Source organism: Peromyscus maniculatus, chromosome 8 (assembly GCF_049852395.1).
Source record: "Peromyscus maniculatus bairdii isolate BWxNUB_F1_BW_parent chromosome 8, HU_Pman_BW_mat_3.1, whole genome shotgun sequence".
Classification (NCBI taxonomy): domain Eukaryota; kingdom Metazoa; phylum Chordata; class Mammalia; order Rodentia; family Cricetidae; genus Peromyscus; species Peromyscus maniculatus.
Window position 1 is genome coordinate 93,084,649 of NC_134859.1, and position 16,138 is coordinate 93,100,786.

Sequence of the window (16,138 nt, forward strand, 5' to 3'; positions counted from 1 at the left end):
GGAACACTTAATGTGATTTTAATTTTTTTTAAGTAAGCTGTAATTTGAGGTCTGGGAATAAAGTTCAGCTGGCAGAGTGCTTGCCTAGCATACACAAAGCTCTAGGTTCAATCCCCAGCACCACACAAATTGGGCTGGCACACACCTGTAATCACAGCACTTAGGATATGGAGACGTAGCTCAGGCAGGCCTTGAAGTCACTGTGGAGCCCAAACTAGCCTCAAACTCAGGATCTTCCTGCTTACTTCCTCTGCTTCTGGGATTACTGGTATATGTCACCATGGCCAACCAGGGTCAATCTCAAAATAGAAAAATCTAGAAGTAAAAGCTGTTCTTTGGCAGCATATATACCTTCAGTATCAGCACTCCTTTCTGCTACAAATTTTAGTGTCTTCAGTCCTGTTAACACAGGATTCTCATTTGTTCTTATAGGTGCCTCCATTGCCCTAATGGACAAAGAAGGATTGACAGCCCTCAGCTGGGCTTGTTTGAAGGGCCATCTCTCAGTAGTGCGTTCTCTGGTGGATAATGGAGCTGCTACAGACCATGCTGACAAGAATGGCCGCACCCCACTGGACCTGGCAGCTTTCTATGGCGATGCTGAGGTGGTGAGTGCCTTTAAACAGACCTCAGAAAAGTAAGGACAGGGAATGTTATCCGACAATAATAATAATTAATCTAGGACCTAATGTGAAGTACTATTTCGGTGATTCTAACATAAATTCTCCAGATTTATAATTGCTGGAGGGCAGGAATATACAAACCGTTATTCAAAACCAAGAATATCACTATGGTCTGAAATTATTTCTATATCCCGGTTCAGACAGGCAGTTTGAAAAGGGCCAAGCTGTATGCATTGTGCCTGTTAACAGTTCTGCTCATTCCTTGCTTAGGTCCAGTTCCTGGTGGATCACGGGGCCATGATTGAGCATGTTGACTACAGTGGGATGCGCCCTTTGGACAGGGCAGTGGGTTGCAGGAACACTTCTGTTGTAGTCACTCTACTGAAGAAAGGAGCCAAAATAGGTAAGAGAAAGAAAGGTGATATTGACCATCTGTGCCCAGGGGCCAGTGGTCTGGCTGCCCTGGGTGTTTGGTGTGAATGTATATAGTTCTCCCTCTGCCCCGGTCCAGTTACTGTCCAAGTGAACAAAGGCTACTGGCCCAGAGAGAGTACCATCTGAGCCATAGTCTATAGAAACCTGTGTCCAGAGTCACATGACTCTCTGCCCTGCCCTTTGTAGCCTTAGCCAGGAGGCTGCGCTGAGCTTGTGCACATCTTAGCGCTGCCTCTGCACTGGCCCTACCCTGAGAGCATCCTGGCTCCCTGCAGTGCCGTAAGCCTTTGCTTTCCCTTGCTCTGTATGTGCTTCAGACTCTCCAGCCCCTGCTGCTGCTGTCCCAGCTGCTCCCCCACCCACAGACTGTAGACAAGGGTTGGCTGATGTGCTGGCTTTTTGCTGCCTGCCTCTCACTGCTGCTTTTTCCTTCTTTTTTTTTCACCTTCATCCATTTTTTTTTCCTCTCCTACAACTTTTTGTTTTCTCCTTTCTTTGAAGGTTGTCAGACGTTACCGAGTCGCCCACGAGGTATATTCCCCGCTGTCAGCATCAGGCGTGGTCTGATGGCTTGGTCAGCTTTGCCTTCTCCTCTTTGATTTAGCCTGCATGAGTTCCCTACACCTCTAATCTGTTAATTTACTTCACCTTCAAAGAAGATTCTTTTAATGACTGTTGCAGAGAATAACTTGAACTTTTGATAACTAACTCTGAAAAGCTTAGATGGTAAATAATTCAGTCCTTAGTAAACTAATCAATTTAACTTTATTCTTTTCTTTCATGAGTGAAAGTAGTTCTTATTAATGCTTGTTTCATATCTACTGACATTGAGTTGTGCCCCTGGTTCCAAATGAATCCCAGGGAGTCTTATTTGGTCCTTAGCTCTAAGGGAGCCTTCAGAGTCTTTAATGAGGTTCCCTTCTGCAGAGTACACACTTCAAAATTGAGTCTAAATGTGGGAGTTTTCTACCTCAGATAGAAAATAAATTATTCTTTTTTGGATTTTTCTAATCTTATGGTAACCTTTAATATAAACCCTTTCTTCCAACTTCTGACTTAAAATAATTCCAAACTAAGCCATCATGTGCTCATATGTACACTCAGACATTACTGCTCTCGTGTGGCACAAACTGGGACAGTTCAGATGCTCTTATTTTAAGGTGAATACAAACAGTCCGGTGCAGCTTCTTGGCAGTGGGAGTCACTAAAATTCTCCCAGGACTAAAAGATGAGGTCATTATTGTGGAACAAGTTGTTCTCTCAGCAGAAATCCCCCAGGGTGTTTTTTTCACCTAGCTTCCTACCACCTTACATTGTATGAGTTCTTTACCCATCATGCATCCTGTACACTACAGGTCCAGCCACATGGGCGATGGCCACCTCCAAACCAGACATCATGATCATCCTGTTGAGCAAGCTGATGGAAGAGGGGGACATGTTTTATAAGGTGAGGGCAGGAAGAACTGTTTTCTATGTAGAATCTTGAAAACTTGACAGTTTTCATTATTTTCTATAGAAGCAAAGGTAGAAAGCCATTCCCTACTCATGGCTTCTAAGTTAGGGTCCTGAGGTTTTTGCCTTCCTGACAAGAAAGCCAAAACGGCCAACAAGTGCTTCGTGCACATCACCAGAAAACTCTGGTTTTACCTGGTCACTTACAGTTTGGTAACAGATTTTACATGGAATCTTCTAAACGAGGAACTCACAGGGCAATTAAAAACAGAATATATACTATAGCTATTTCCAGTTTTATTTGTCTTAATTTTTAATGCATGGCCGCACACACACCTGTAACCCCAGCACTTTGGAGGTAGAGACAGGAGACTATCAGGCACTTGGAGGTCCTCTTTGGCTCTAGAAGGAGTTGGAGGGCAGCCTGGAAAAAAAAAATTTACAGTAATAATAGAATTTTCAATAGGATAAACAGTGATTGTTACACATTCGCTTAAAGTCACTCACTGAATGACTCAGGGCTTTTAAAAAATGGGTACCCTTAACACACACTTGGCCAGAAGGAAGCTCTTAGGGTGTTCCAGGTCAGTCACTTCAGTGGATCGTCCCTGAAGGTAAATAACTCCAACCCAGTTTTTAGCAGCAGACATCCTTGAAACATCACAGATCTGAAAGAACGATGGTAAAGCTCCCTTGTGTTATAAATATACAAGGTCCTGAGCAGAATTCAGTTCCTGGACACCCTTTGAGCGCATCATGATAATCATGACTTTTAGAAAGCTTGAACCTTGATCCAAACTTGATCACATAAAATCACATAAATTCAAAGATCTTCATTTCTGTCCGTATCACATTTATGGACCTTTATGTCACTCTCAAGAGTCTAAGCCCTGATCACAACATCATTTCTGCTATCCCGAGCTATTATTAATCACATCCAGAATTCTACCTTGGAAAACTCTACACTTGTAATTAAAAGATGATGAAAGTTGAATAAAGTGATGCTGCCTCGAGAGTCGCAGCTGTACGGAGGAGGAGAGTAAAGGTAGGAGCTTCCACCTGCATCTTTCTGCACTTTATGTACAGCTTTTCAGGTGCAAAATGCAACGGGAGCCCAGGGTTTCTGCAGCAGGATCCCTGAGTTGGTCAGATTTATTTCAGCTTGGGAAAATGTCTCCTACAAAGTGAGAGTCCCAAATTCCAAGCTTCTCCTCTCAGCCATCCTACCTCATGCCTGATCCACAAATAGAAAGAGGCAATTAATACAATTTTCTCCCATTATGTTAGAGAAACCACAGCTGGACCATTTTAGGTCCTGCATGTTTCCTGAGGAAGAGAATGATCTGTTCTATGGGACAGTGAGGTAGAGCATCAGACAGGAGTCACAGAAGCCAGAAGCTAGGGAGGAGCAATCAATCACTCTGGAGTTTTGGGACTAGGAAGTCATATATGTCCCAATGAGAGCAGTTCAAGGAAAGAAGGAATCTCCCAGTGATCAAGGTCAGCCCTAGAGAACAGTTCACAAACTGTCACGTCTGCTTGCCAAGATTTTGTTTCTCCGACTTGTGATTTTAGGTGTCTCCTTCGACCTTCCTTTTTTTGCCAAGGGAGTTTCCTATAGAAAAGACTAGACTTCTGCTCTCAACTCCACAGGACCAATACACTTAGCCTTTGTAACAACTGCCAAGAGCAGACAACAGCTAGGAACCGATCTCAGCCACTCAGCAAACCAACATTGTACTCTTCATTTGTGCCCATTAGAAAGGTAAAGTAAAGGAAGCTGCCCAGCGCTACCAGTATGCTCTGAAGAAATTCCCTAGAGAAGGGTTTGGTGAGGACTTGAAAACCTTCCGGGAGCTAAAAGTGTCTCTCCTCCTCAACCTCTCTCGATGTCGCAGGAAAATGAACGTAAGTTCCTCTAATCCCCACTCTTTCTGCAGTGCTGGAAGTTGAAAGTTCATGTCACTCACTAACTTATACTAGACCCCGAAAATCCTGTCTGCCCCGTTTGAAACTTGGTTGTCCTTCACACAGCACTGACATTTGCAGTTGAAATAAATCCACACTGCACACAGATCCCTCAAGCTGTAGAAGAGCCAGTGCTATGAGCAGTTGGCAGCATTCTGCATTTTCATAATCCACTAAAGTGACCAGAACACTGTCCCCTCCATGCACACGCCAGTCAGTCCTCAGCAGAATCTCAGCTGCAGTTAGGCCTAGATTCCAGTCACTCTGTTTCTAGTGCACTCCCTCGTCATATGCGTCAGGGCTGTAGATTCCAAGGTTAATTGTCTAAGACTGTTCTTGAACTTTCTACCTCTTCCCTCACCTCTGTATTCCAGTGTGTCATGCCCCTTCTGGCCCTCTGTCATCTCCCTCGCTGTCCTTGGCTCTTCTCACTTCTTTGCAGGTATAGTTTCAGCCAGTGCTTCTTTGTCCAACAGACACTCGTGAGCCTCTCACAGACACTGGAAATGCTTACAGTCATGAAGAGTCATTGACATCACCAGAGGTTTCCCAGTTCCTCAGGAGACAGAAATAATCCAAACCAAGCAGGCATTTCTGATCAGTAAGGGACTCAGCTGTCCAGACAAAGGTTCTGGCTACAGTAGCTAAGGATCTGCCATCACGCCCAGAAGGACTTGTATATATAACTTTGCATCATCTAGTCCAGCACTGAGACCTACAGTGAAAGCCCTGGGATGGACTTGGCCATCTCAGAGGACACAGTTCTGACCTTCAAAGGCAGAGAGGAGTGGGGACATGGAAGAGATACCTTTGGGTGGAGATGGAAGTGAGGAAGGTGTTTGGGGACAAGATAGGAAAGTCCTGCATGAGGTTTCTCATGTCAAAAAATCGTCAGTACCAAAGGTCTCTGGCCCTCCCCTTAGAAGACAGCAAAACTCAGCAGTGTGTGCCAGTCTGCTGGCTTCTTTTTTCCCTAGCAGTTAATCAGTTTTTTAAAAATATCTAAGAGTTCTTGCTTAGCATGCACAAAACCCTGCTGTGGGTTCTAGCACCAAGGAAGAAGAGAGGTTCCACTCTCATACTCAGAAACAATTGTCTCTCAAGTAAGTAAAGGGGCAGGTGGGAAACAGCAAGGATAGAACATAGCCCGTGCAGGTTGGACTGCTTCCTTGGTAGCTCTGTATTTATCCACAGAACTAATAATTACCCCCATGGACCAACACTGTGCTAAGCAGCAGAAGTCTCTGCACTGCACTAGGAAATGTCTTATGAACCCTTACCTCTGCCCCAGGGCCTTTGTTCTACCTCGTGTTCTGCCTTAGGAATTGTGAATGTAATCATGCTCAGCTATGGCTTTGACATATAAAGAAAAGAAAAACCCAAGCTGAACATGGTGGCATGTATCTATAATGCCAGTACTTCAAGGCAGAAGTAGAAAGATTGGAGGTTCTAGGCTAGTTTGGGGTGCATAGCAAGGACCAGGTCTCAAAAGTAGAACCACTCCCTATGAAGATTAAAACATTCCCCTTTAGCTTTGTATTTAAGGAGATCTTAAAGACCACAGGCTCTGCCTGCTCAGTGTTGTGTGCCTCAGACTCTATTCCTGAAGGTTGTCATAGTAACACCGGTAGCTCTGAGACCATGTTCCTCCAGGTGTCTCCAGAGACAGCACAGAACTTGGTCACAGCCAGAGTCTGCTTGTTTGTTTTTCTCTCTTTCTTTCTTTTTTCAATTTTGAGTGTTTCATAAGTAAGGGATCAAATATGAGAAGGAACCAGCCAGAGCAATACAAAGAACAGTTTATGGAACATTTACTATATGTCCGGTATGTACAGCACTTAAGTGTTACATTATGCTTGGCCTTACCCTGAAACGGGAGGTGTGAAAATGTTCGCCCTGCTTCAGTTGGAACAGACCAGAGGACTGTGCCTGCCTGCCTGGCATCCCCATGGCATCTTGGCTCCAGTTGGTGCTCCCTGCTGTTGCCCAGACCCTTCACCTGCACTCTGGGTACATCCTCAGTGACCCTCGGGAAGTCACAGCAGGAAGGAGGACCAACAGGATGAGTGTCTCCTCCTGTGTGGAGAATTTAGGTTTCCAGCTTTAGGGTCCTTATTACAGAGGGCTGACATCTGGCTTCTGGGATATAAAAAACTCCTAGAAAAGTAAAAAGAGGCCAAATTCAAACATTTTTTAATACTTTGGACAAAGAAAGTTCATAGTGGTTTCAGAGCCACACAGAGGAAGGCAGAAAGGAACTTAAAGTCTGTGGGCCACATGGTTAGAGCCATGCCAGACATGTCACGAACCCCAGGCATTCCACCCACAAATGTCAAAGAATTGTAGATATAACTTGTTTTATTCCCAAGTTGTCTTTTATGTATCTCTTCAATGACTCATCTGCATACCTGTTGCAATGGCAGGACTTTGGAATGGCGGAGGAATTTGCTACTAAGGCCCTGGAGCTGAAACCGAAATCTTATGAAGCATACTATGCGAGAGCAAGGGCAAAGCGCAGCAGCAGGTGAGGCAGGGGAGGGTGAGGAACAGCAGTACCCAGAAATCTGGCCGAGGCCATGCAGGCCGCCCTGCAGTGTGTGCCCAGTGGGCCTGCCCTTGTGGAACTCAGGGCCAGACCTTGTACACAGGATAGAGCTCACAGTCGGCACTTTTCCTGGGCGCCTTAGGAGAAAAGTCAAATGGAAAAAGGCACTTTCTTCCAGGAAGTGTATGTCATATCTCAGTCACCTTTTCAGCCCCAAGCCAATGGCATGAAGAGACACTGATGACGTAGAGGGGAAGCCACTTAGGCCAAACCGCCCATCTACCTTCTTAGCAGGAAGAGCAGGACAGTCACCTACAGATTCTTGTCCTTTCCTCCAAGCATTTGGGGACTCCCCAGATTATTTAGTCCTCCATAGAGGGTTCTCCTAAGTCTGATGGCATTGACCCTTCTCACCTAAACTACCACACAGAGGGAGAGAGAGGAGACCCTGCTGCCAGGGCTGAGGTGGCCCCATTCCTTGTGCCCAACTGCTGTGCCTTGGCCACTGAACAAGAAAGCCTCCAGAAGGAGCTAAAAGCTGCCATTCACTGTTCTTGATGTCTCCTGCCCAGCATCTGCCTTCTTCCATGCATGGGAAGGAACTGTTTGGAATTTGTTGCTATGACCTAGGGGGGTATGTCTCCAAAAATCAAACCAAGCCTGGTGACACTGAAGGCTGTGATCTAGATAGAGTCGGGACATTTTTATAGAAAGTCAAATGTTAATCCTCTCCGTCTGGGGTTGTTCCTTCTTCACAAGTGAGTTATCCACTTCCTGGGTAGTTGTACCTGGGAGGATAGGACTGTCTCCATGGTTCACTCCCTCCTGTGTAGATGAGGGCCTTGAATTAAGCTCAGCTACACTCCCAGTCACCTGACCAGCCAGTGTAATTCCTGTGGGCTGTGACCTGGCAGAAAGACACAGCAGTGCTCTTAGGTGATGGAGAAAAGGGACAGAAGACAGACAGGCTTCATCCCTAGGGTGTAAGAGGCCTAAAGTTTAGGCCAAAATATTGAGAATATTTTTTTAATTCCACAAGATCAGCTGGGTATGATAATGTACACCTTTAATCCCAGCACTCAGGAGGCAGAGTCAGGAGGATCTCTCTGAATGCAAGGCCAGCGTGGTCTACACAGTGAGTTCCAGGACAGCCAGGGCTACACAGAGAAACCCTGTCTCAAACACTGCCCCCTCCCCCCAGAAAAAAAATTAACACTGGATCAGCAATGTTTTTCAACACTGCAGTTACTTACTGTTTTGTTCCTAAGCTGATTGACAGTGATGCTGTAAAGGACGACCCCAGCCCACCCTCACCCTGCCTAGGCTTTACTTGGCATGAGCTCTTCCTGAAGGGCCTGTCTTGACTGACAGATGAAGACGTTCTCTATTAACCCCAAAGAGGCCAGAGGGAAGATGAAGGCCAAAATGTCTGGGAAATCATTCTAGACTCTTAGACTAGCAGCCTCTTCCTTCCCTTCCTGACTAGTCAAACTGAACAGACCCTCTTGGAGTCCCACAGATGCTACCTGATGCAGTTCTCTGAACCGGTGACCGTGTTCTCGGCTCCTGGTGATTCATGTCACTCAGAATAACTCCCGTTCTTATGTTTGCGTTTTGTCAAGCAGACAGTTTGCAGCAGCCTTAGAGGACCTGAAAGAGGCCATCAAGCTCTGTCCAAACAACCGTGAGATCCAGAGGCTTCTGATGCGAGTGGAGGAGGAGTGTAGGCAGATGCAGCAGCAGCAGCAGCAGCCACCCCCACCACCCCAGCAGCCTCAGCAGGAGTTACCAGAGGAAGAAGCAGAGCCTGAGCCCCCACATGAAGATATATACTCTGTACAAGACATATTTGAGGAGGAGTACTTGGAACAGGATGTTGAAAACGTTTCTATTGGCCTCCAGACAGAGGCTCGACCCACTCAGGGGCTCCCAGTAATCCAGAGCCCACCCTCCTCTCCAGCCCATCGGGACTCAGCATATATCTCTAGCTCACCTCTTGGGTCTCATCAGGTTTTTGATTTCCGGTCCAACAGTTCTGTAGGGTCTCCCACTAGACAAGGTTATCAGTCCACCTCACCTGCTCTTTCTCCAACTCACCAGAACTCTCATTACAGGCCAAGCCCACCACATACTTCCCCAGCTCACCAGGGTACATCTTACCGGTTTAGCCCACCTCCTGTGGGAGGACAAGGCAAGGAATACCCGAGCCCTCCCCCTTCCCCTCTCCGTAGAGGCCCTCAGTACCGGGCCAGTCCTCCGGCTGAGAGCATGAGTGTCTATAGATCCCAGTCTGGCTCTCCTGTACGGTATCAGCAAGAAACAAATGTGAGTCAGCTTCCCGGCAGACCAAAATCTCCACTATCCAAGATGGCCCAGCGGCCCTACCAGATGCCTCAGCTTCCAGTGGCAGTTCCCCAGCAAGGGCTCAGGCTACAGCCTGCCAAGGCCCAGATTGTCCGAAGTAACCAGCCTAGCTCAGCAGTTCACTCAAGTACTGTCATCCCAACAGGAGCCTATGGCCAAGTAGCCCATTCAATGGCTAGTAAATACCAGTCTCCACAGGGAGACATGGGAGTGAGTCAGAGCCGATTGGTTTATCAGGGATCCATAGGGGGGATTGTGGGAGACGGGAGACCCGTTCAGCATGTCCAAGCCAGCCTGAGCGCCGGTGCCATCTGTCAGCATGGAGGATTGACCAAAGAAGATCTGCCACAGCGACCCTCCTCTGCCTACCGAGGTGGCATGAGGTACAGCCAGACACCACAGATTGGGCGTAGCCAGTCAGCATCTTATTATCCAGTCTGTCACTCAAAACTAGATCTGGAACGTTCCTCCAGCCAGCTGGGCTCCCCTGATGTGTCACATCTAATCAGAAGACCTGTCAGTATCAACCCGAATGAGATCAAGCCCCACCCACCGACCCCCAGGCCCCTGCTGCACTCGCAGAGCGTGGGCCTTCGCTTCTCTCCATCTAGCAACAGCATCGCATCCACCTCCAACCTGACTCCCACCTTCCGGCCTTCCTCTTCAATTCAGCAAATGGAGATCCCGCTGAAACCAACCTATGATAGGTCATGTGACGAGCTGTCGCCAGTGTCTCCCACTCAGGGAGGTTACCCCAGTGAGCCCACCCGATCCAGGACCACACCATTCATGGGGATCATAGATAAAACAGCCCGGACTCAACAGTACCCCCACCTTCACCAGCAGAATCGGACCTGGGCAGTGTCGTCAGTGGATACCGTTCTCAGTCCCACATCTCCAGGCAACCTGCCTCAGCCGGAGTCCTTCAGTCCACCATCATCCATTAGCAACATTGCCTTTTATAACAAAACCAACAATGCACAGAATGGCCATTTGCTGGAGGACGATTATTACAGCCCCCATGGGATGCTGGCTAATGGGTCACGTGGAGACCTCTTAGAAAGAGTCAGCCAGGCCTCCTCCTATCCTGACGTGAAGGTGGCACGGACCCTACCCGTGGCTCAGGCATACCAGGACAACCTGTACAGGCAATTGTCTCGGGACTCTCGACAAGGGCAGACATCGCCTATCAAACCAAAGAGACCATTTGTGGAGTCTAATGTTTAAGAGACATTTGTTGGAGTGAGACTCATATGTTTTCACTGCACATTTTCAGGCTTGGTTTCCACATCTGAGGTAGTTCTCTGGCTTAATTTCTCATGTAGTTTCTGTGTGGTGTTCAGAGGTGACAGCCCACATGTTGAAATCCTTTGCATGCAGCTGACTGGGAAGCTGGCCTCTGGTGAGCCAGGACTTTCTCGGGTCTGTGCCCCAGCCACATGCTCTCTCCCTCTCTTCCGATGCCAACGAGGAGATTTTTGTGCCGTGAGCTTTAACCAGGGAGATCAGACATACTGGTCAGCTTTTTCCAGGAGACAATCGCTTTCCCTGATGTCCTTGTTGTGTGAATGTCTTTTTCCTTTGAAAAGTAAGATGTTCTTGTTTGTTTTCTTCTAGAAACTCTAGGAAGTGTGTGATGCCTCTCTGTCTTGCATTCTTATTCAGTGTTCCACATGGCCAGCCCCGGTGCATTCCCGGGCCGTGGTCACCTTCCCAGACTCCAGCTCCCTGCAGGCATCGGGTCTAGAATCTTCATTTACTGTATTGCTGGTCTTCCCCTGGGATAAAAGGGTCTAGGGGAGTGTGAGAAAGCAAGCAAGCAAGCTGCTAAATCGGAAGAAAAGACCACTATAATTATTTGAAATGTTACCATGTTTTCCAAGAGGCATTTTAAGAACATTTAGTAAACATTCAGCCCTTTAAATAAGTTGATCAGCCAAGGAAATTCCAGAACTGTGGGTATTTTTAAAGCACTCACCAATTTTAACCAACAATTAGCCACTAAAGGCTACTGATTTTCCAAGGCTAGAGGAGAGAATAGATACAGAGAATAGAGGAGACACGAGGATAAATATGACTGTTCTTGCTTCTCACTGGAAGAAATCTGTCTTGGAGAAGTCTGCTTTTTAGATCTGAGCAGACTGCTGCGGTCTGGCTGGTGCATCTCCACCTGAAGCCAGGTGCCCTTCACTGTCTCACACCCACATGGTGTTAGGAAGGAAAGGTTCTTGTAGAGCCTGCTTAGATTCTCTTGGGACTGTAAGACCCATCCCAGGGTTTCTGTCCAGGCCACTGCATTCCATGCCAACTGTTAACTCCATTTAAGACCTCTGGTTTCATTACTCACTGTTAAAGGAATTATGTCTTTATCTAGGAGTGTTTAGGGGTAATCTTTGAAAATCAGAAATGGCCAAGAGTGTTGCAGACTCCTTTGAGCCCTGGGTAGGGTCATGAGATGACCACAGGCCTTATCTTCCATCAATGTCTACACATCTAGGTCTTGTGGATGTCTGCTCACCTGACTTCGGAAGAGCTGAGACAACTGTGAGGTAGGCAGCAAGAACACAGGAACCAAAGCTGCAGCACAGTCCTGTCTCTAGCTCATGTCAGCTCTTAAAACCAAGTAACTCAGCCCAGCAAACTAACCAGGGGGTATTGGCCCTGTGTTCCTAGGGGGCATTTTACTCTTGGTAGTAAGGGGCTACAGGAAGGACAGTGTCTTGAACAAAACCCAGCTGTGACCTCTTTGGGATACAGGTTCTATGAAAGGACCTATAAGACATGCAGAACATGACACTGAGATCAAAAAACCTTTCTTCACTGATTTAGATTATGCTAGTAGATAGACCCCGAGCCTAAAATGGATCAGGACTCATCTCTGTAAGCAGGACAGTTTTCGCTTTGCTATGGAAGAATTGCCCCATTCTCCTAGACTAGGATAGGCATCGGTGATCTCTTCCTACCTGTGCATCCACCTGTCTGTATCTCCATCTCTCCCATCTGGAAGAAGTTTATAGCTGTGAAGTTAGCCTGTAGCTAGGAACAGCAGCTTCTTGGCTCCTGGTGTGGCCTGGACACAGCCCTGTTGGTCTCTAAGGGAGCTACCACAACCCACTAGAAAAGTGTTCCTGCCTGTTTGGAAAGCTACACTTACCTGCCCAGGTGGGTTAGAATGCCATGCAGTCATATAAATACACCACAACTGCCTCTTTCCCCCATGGCCCCTCATTATTCCAGGAAAAGCAAGAGAGTTAGCGTCTCTACCCTACCTGAGAGGTCAGTGTCAAACTACAGCTCTTTCCTGGCCATCATACGAGAATGGCTGTCACTACTGGGTGCCAGTGGATTTGACTAGAAAACACCAACAGGAGCTTCTTGAGGCCGGAAAAACCAAGGGTCTTCCCTAGATGCAGATGCCTGTGCCCTGCTTTGCTACTTCACTGCCATGGGTTGATCTTAGTACTGTATTTTCAGCGTGCCCCTCCCTTCCCAACCATGAGCATTTGCCAGACACGGCGAGCTTCAGGATGGAAGAAAGTTTTCAAATGAAACTGGCAAATTCTGCTCACTCAATCCACAACCCCCTTAAGTAGAGACAGGTGACAAACTTCAGCTTGTAGGTTTCTCACCAAACATGTTCCTTTGCCCCGAACTCTTGCACTAACAGGTGTCCATCACATCATGTCTATAAATGGGTGCACTTTACTGTTTGAAGTTGTAACTCTGATCAATACTGGATATTTAAGTGTGATAATGTCTTCATTAGAAATTAGCAGTCACTCTTGTCTCTAGTGTTTTCAAGAAAAACAAACAAGGAAAGAAGTCAAGCAGTGGATCACAGCATTTATAGCACAAGAAATAACTGTTGTATATAAGCCTCAAAAAGATTAAGAATTTTTAAACACAAGAAAATATTTGCAGTGATTTTAAAGTGCTTTCCAGCAATTTTCTTAGGGACTCCTGAGACATGGTTCATTTATTTACTGGATCAGTAAGGCACACAAGTAACAATTAAAATTAATGTTTATTTACAAAGTAAAGGGAAAACCTGTGTAACACGAGAATTTGGCATGGACAAATGGAGATCATTTTGTATCTGCTGTTGTGTCTGTCCAGATTGCAGAGTGCACTATTAAAGTCCCGAGTTAATAGAGCACAACCCCTCTCGTTTCTTCCCCAGGCGCCCCTTTCTAGGTGTTGAACTGAAACTCGATGGCTCAGGAAAATTCCACTAATTAGAATCGTGTACAGTATCCGAGGTGGTTGTCCAGAATCTAAGTTTCCTGGTTTTAGTTAAGCCTGGATTATTAACCACTTTGCCTAAATTATTGTAAACAGAACAGCTTAGAGAAAGGTGTTCTCAGCCCTTATATTGTATAGTAGTTTATGACCCCCTTCTAAATATCGGTATTTTTATATTCCAGAGATATACCCAACAGAAAAATTTTAAACCAGTATCTAATTTAATATCCATAAGTATTTTTCCTTAGAGTTTAGTCATATGCAGTGGGATATGTGGATGTCACGTGTGCTTCACCATCTTCTACCACTAGGTGTCACTGTGGCTCTGCATCATATTTAGCGGGACCGGCTTGGTGGAGCTGCTGGGCAGGCCCATAGACTGGGGGTTCAGGAGGAAGGGAACAAAGACCGGAGGGCCTTCATGCATCCATGCACCTGTAGCAAGACAGACTCCGAACACCACTTTCTTGGGAGGTTAAATTGAGTTCCCTTTCTCTGGTGGATGGGTATGTAAAGGAGCCTTTTCTCCCCATAAGCATCCTTTCAGTTCCACTCAGCCTCCAACTTTTATAACTCCAGAAGTATCGTGTTTGGGGGTTTGATTAAAGATAGTTATTTTTCTACTGCAGAAATGCCTTGGACAAAACCAGTTGCTCACTGAATCTTTGCCACTCAGTGGAACAGGCTCCCCAGTGGCAGGATGTGCTGCCTCTGTGCCCATCTCCTGCTGAGCCTTCCAGTGCTCAGCAGCCCCACCCACCCTGCCTGGCTGCCCAGTTCTCAAGAAGCGGTCTGCTGCCGCCTTTACTATGAAGGCCGTCCTGCCCTGCCGCATGCTTGTTGAGAGGTGTGACTTCTCCTTTTCCTCTGGGAATTCCAGACTGACCATCTACCATGACTAACAATGAACAAAGGGCTTAGGGGTAAGAGCTACCTACAAAGACGCGTCATGGAAACCTTCACCATGCAATGCCTTGAACTCAGCTCTGGCTGCTCCCAAGAAAAGGTGGCTGGCTAGGGGCCTGGACACAAGCACAACGGGGCTGGTGGAGCCACTGTGCAGAGCTACTTGAATACTCACTGGGTCTTCATCAACTCCTTCTGTAACACAGACCACTCAAGGGCTGAAGTGTTGGTAACCTTCATTCCGGTGTCCAATGCCTCACAGCAGCTGAGCCACCCTGAGATGCTTGTGGCCACATAATGGCCACAGTCAGAGCTTTGAAAGTCAGTACCAAATGAACGTATAATTGGACACCAAAAATCAAGTGTTACTCTCATGTTTCCTCACCCTATCATCTCATTTCTTCCTGCTGACTGTGATTTCTACACTAAGTTGACCAGTCAGGCTGCGGCTGGCTGCACACAGATGCCAGCCAGCACCATCTCCTGGTTTCAGATAGACCTACTCTGTGGGAAGGACGTGGCCTAGCTGCTTTGTTTCTGTAGCACTTGATGGCTGGATTTTTCCCTTTGCTAATCACTAACCAGAAAATCTGGCTAGGACTCAAATCACTCCCTTCAATCCCCAGGACCAGACAGAGAGTTAATTCTGGAAAATTCAGTACTTGAATGTACCTGCCTTACTGTGTACCCATTCACTGGGGGGAGGGGGGAACTAGAAATGCCAGCTCTAGATAGCCACTTCATTCACAGATTATTTTGGGAATCCTGTAAGTTATACTTCCTGTCCTGATTTGTTTTGTTTTGTTTTGAACATTTGGCTGACTCCTGCCGAGGTGGGCCAGTTCCTGTGGGGCTCAGGGCAGGTGCCCTTCTCAGGCATGGCCTCCCTTCCATCTAGCACAGCGTCTGTGTCTCTCTGTTCTGTCTCCTCCAAATCCAAGATGATTTTAATTAGTACAGACATGTACAGTCTACAATTAAAGAGTGATTTGTACTAATATGATTTTGATTATTCCTCTTTGCTGTCCTTTCAAGACACTTGCTGGAAAAAGCTTTAATGCACTTAGTTTTCCTTTAGGTTTTCTATAACTCAGATGTAAAGGACTTTCTCTGTACAGTATATTATCCAATGCATGTTTGTTCTCTAGCCTAATATATTGAACACCACACAGTCGTGAACTCGTGCGGTGGGGATGCCCCACACCTAGCGGAGGCCTCCAGCCCCGTGTATAAGGAAGACATTTCCTTTGCTGTACTTGCTTGAACAGTTTTATTGTCTGTACATGTGAGCTGTGTGAGATAGATGTGAAAAGTTCAAATGAATGCATTTTCCTGCCCCATGTATACAGAGCGTCAGCTGTACAATGAACTGTATGTATGAAAGCAAATGTACTTATTTATAAATGGTCAACACTTGGAGAAACCTTGTGTCTGGTGCTTTTCTCCTTTGTGCTCTGTTCAGGGAACTGACTTCCAAGCTCGCCCTTACCTGAAACGGCAGTGCTGAGGATGCCACCCCGGGGAGAATTCAGGGGTTATGGCTAAGGCCAGACTCCTGACGACGTGGTTGCTCTGCCACGAGAGGCTCAGAGTCATGCCTTCT

The 16,138-nt window shown here is 46.7% G+C and overlaps 1 protein-coding gene across 24 annotated transcripts in view; it reads left to right on the top strand.

Moving 5' to 3' along the window:
- The window catches only part of Tanc2 (tetratricopeptide repeat, ankyrin repeat and coiled-coil containing 2), a 338,567-nt gene extending 322,609 nt beyond the window's left edge, over positions 1 to 15,958 (top strand). For 18 of the 24 annotated variants that reach the window (XM_076577705.1, XM_076577713.1, XM_076577710.1 and 15 more), the window contains 7 exons: positions 433 to 608; positions 894 to 1,026; positions 1,560 to 1,589; positions 2,414 to 2,505; positions 4,272 to 4,418; positions 6,902 to 7,002; positions 8,646 to 15,958. In XM_076577705.1, the coding sequence (XP_076433820.1) occupies positions 433 to 608; positions 894 to 1,026; positions 1,560 to 1,589; positions 2,414 to 2,505; positions 4,272 to 4,418; positions 6,902 to 7,002; positions 8,646 to 10,614 (2,648 nt within the window). In that variant the 3' untranslated portion in view covers positions 10,615 to 15,958. The remainder of the gene's footprint in view (positions 1 to 432; positions 609 to 893; positions 1,027 to 1,559; positions 1,590 to 2,413; positions 2,506 to 4,271; positions 4,419 to 6,901; positions 7,003 to 8,645) is intronic. The other 6 variants (XM_076577707.1, XM_076577722.1, XM_076577708.1 and 3 more) reach the window with 3 other exon arrangements.
- The last annotated feature ends 180 nt before the right edge of the window (positions 15,959 to 16,138 follow it).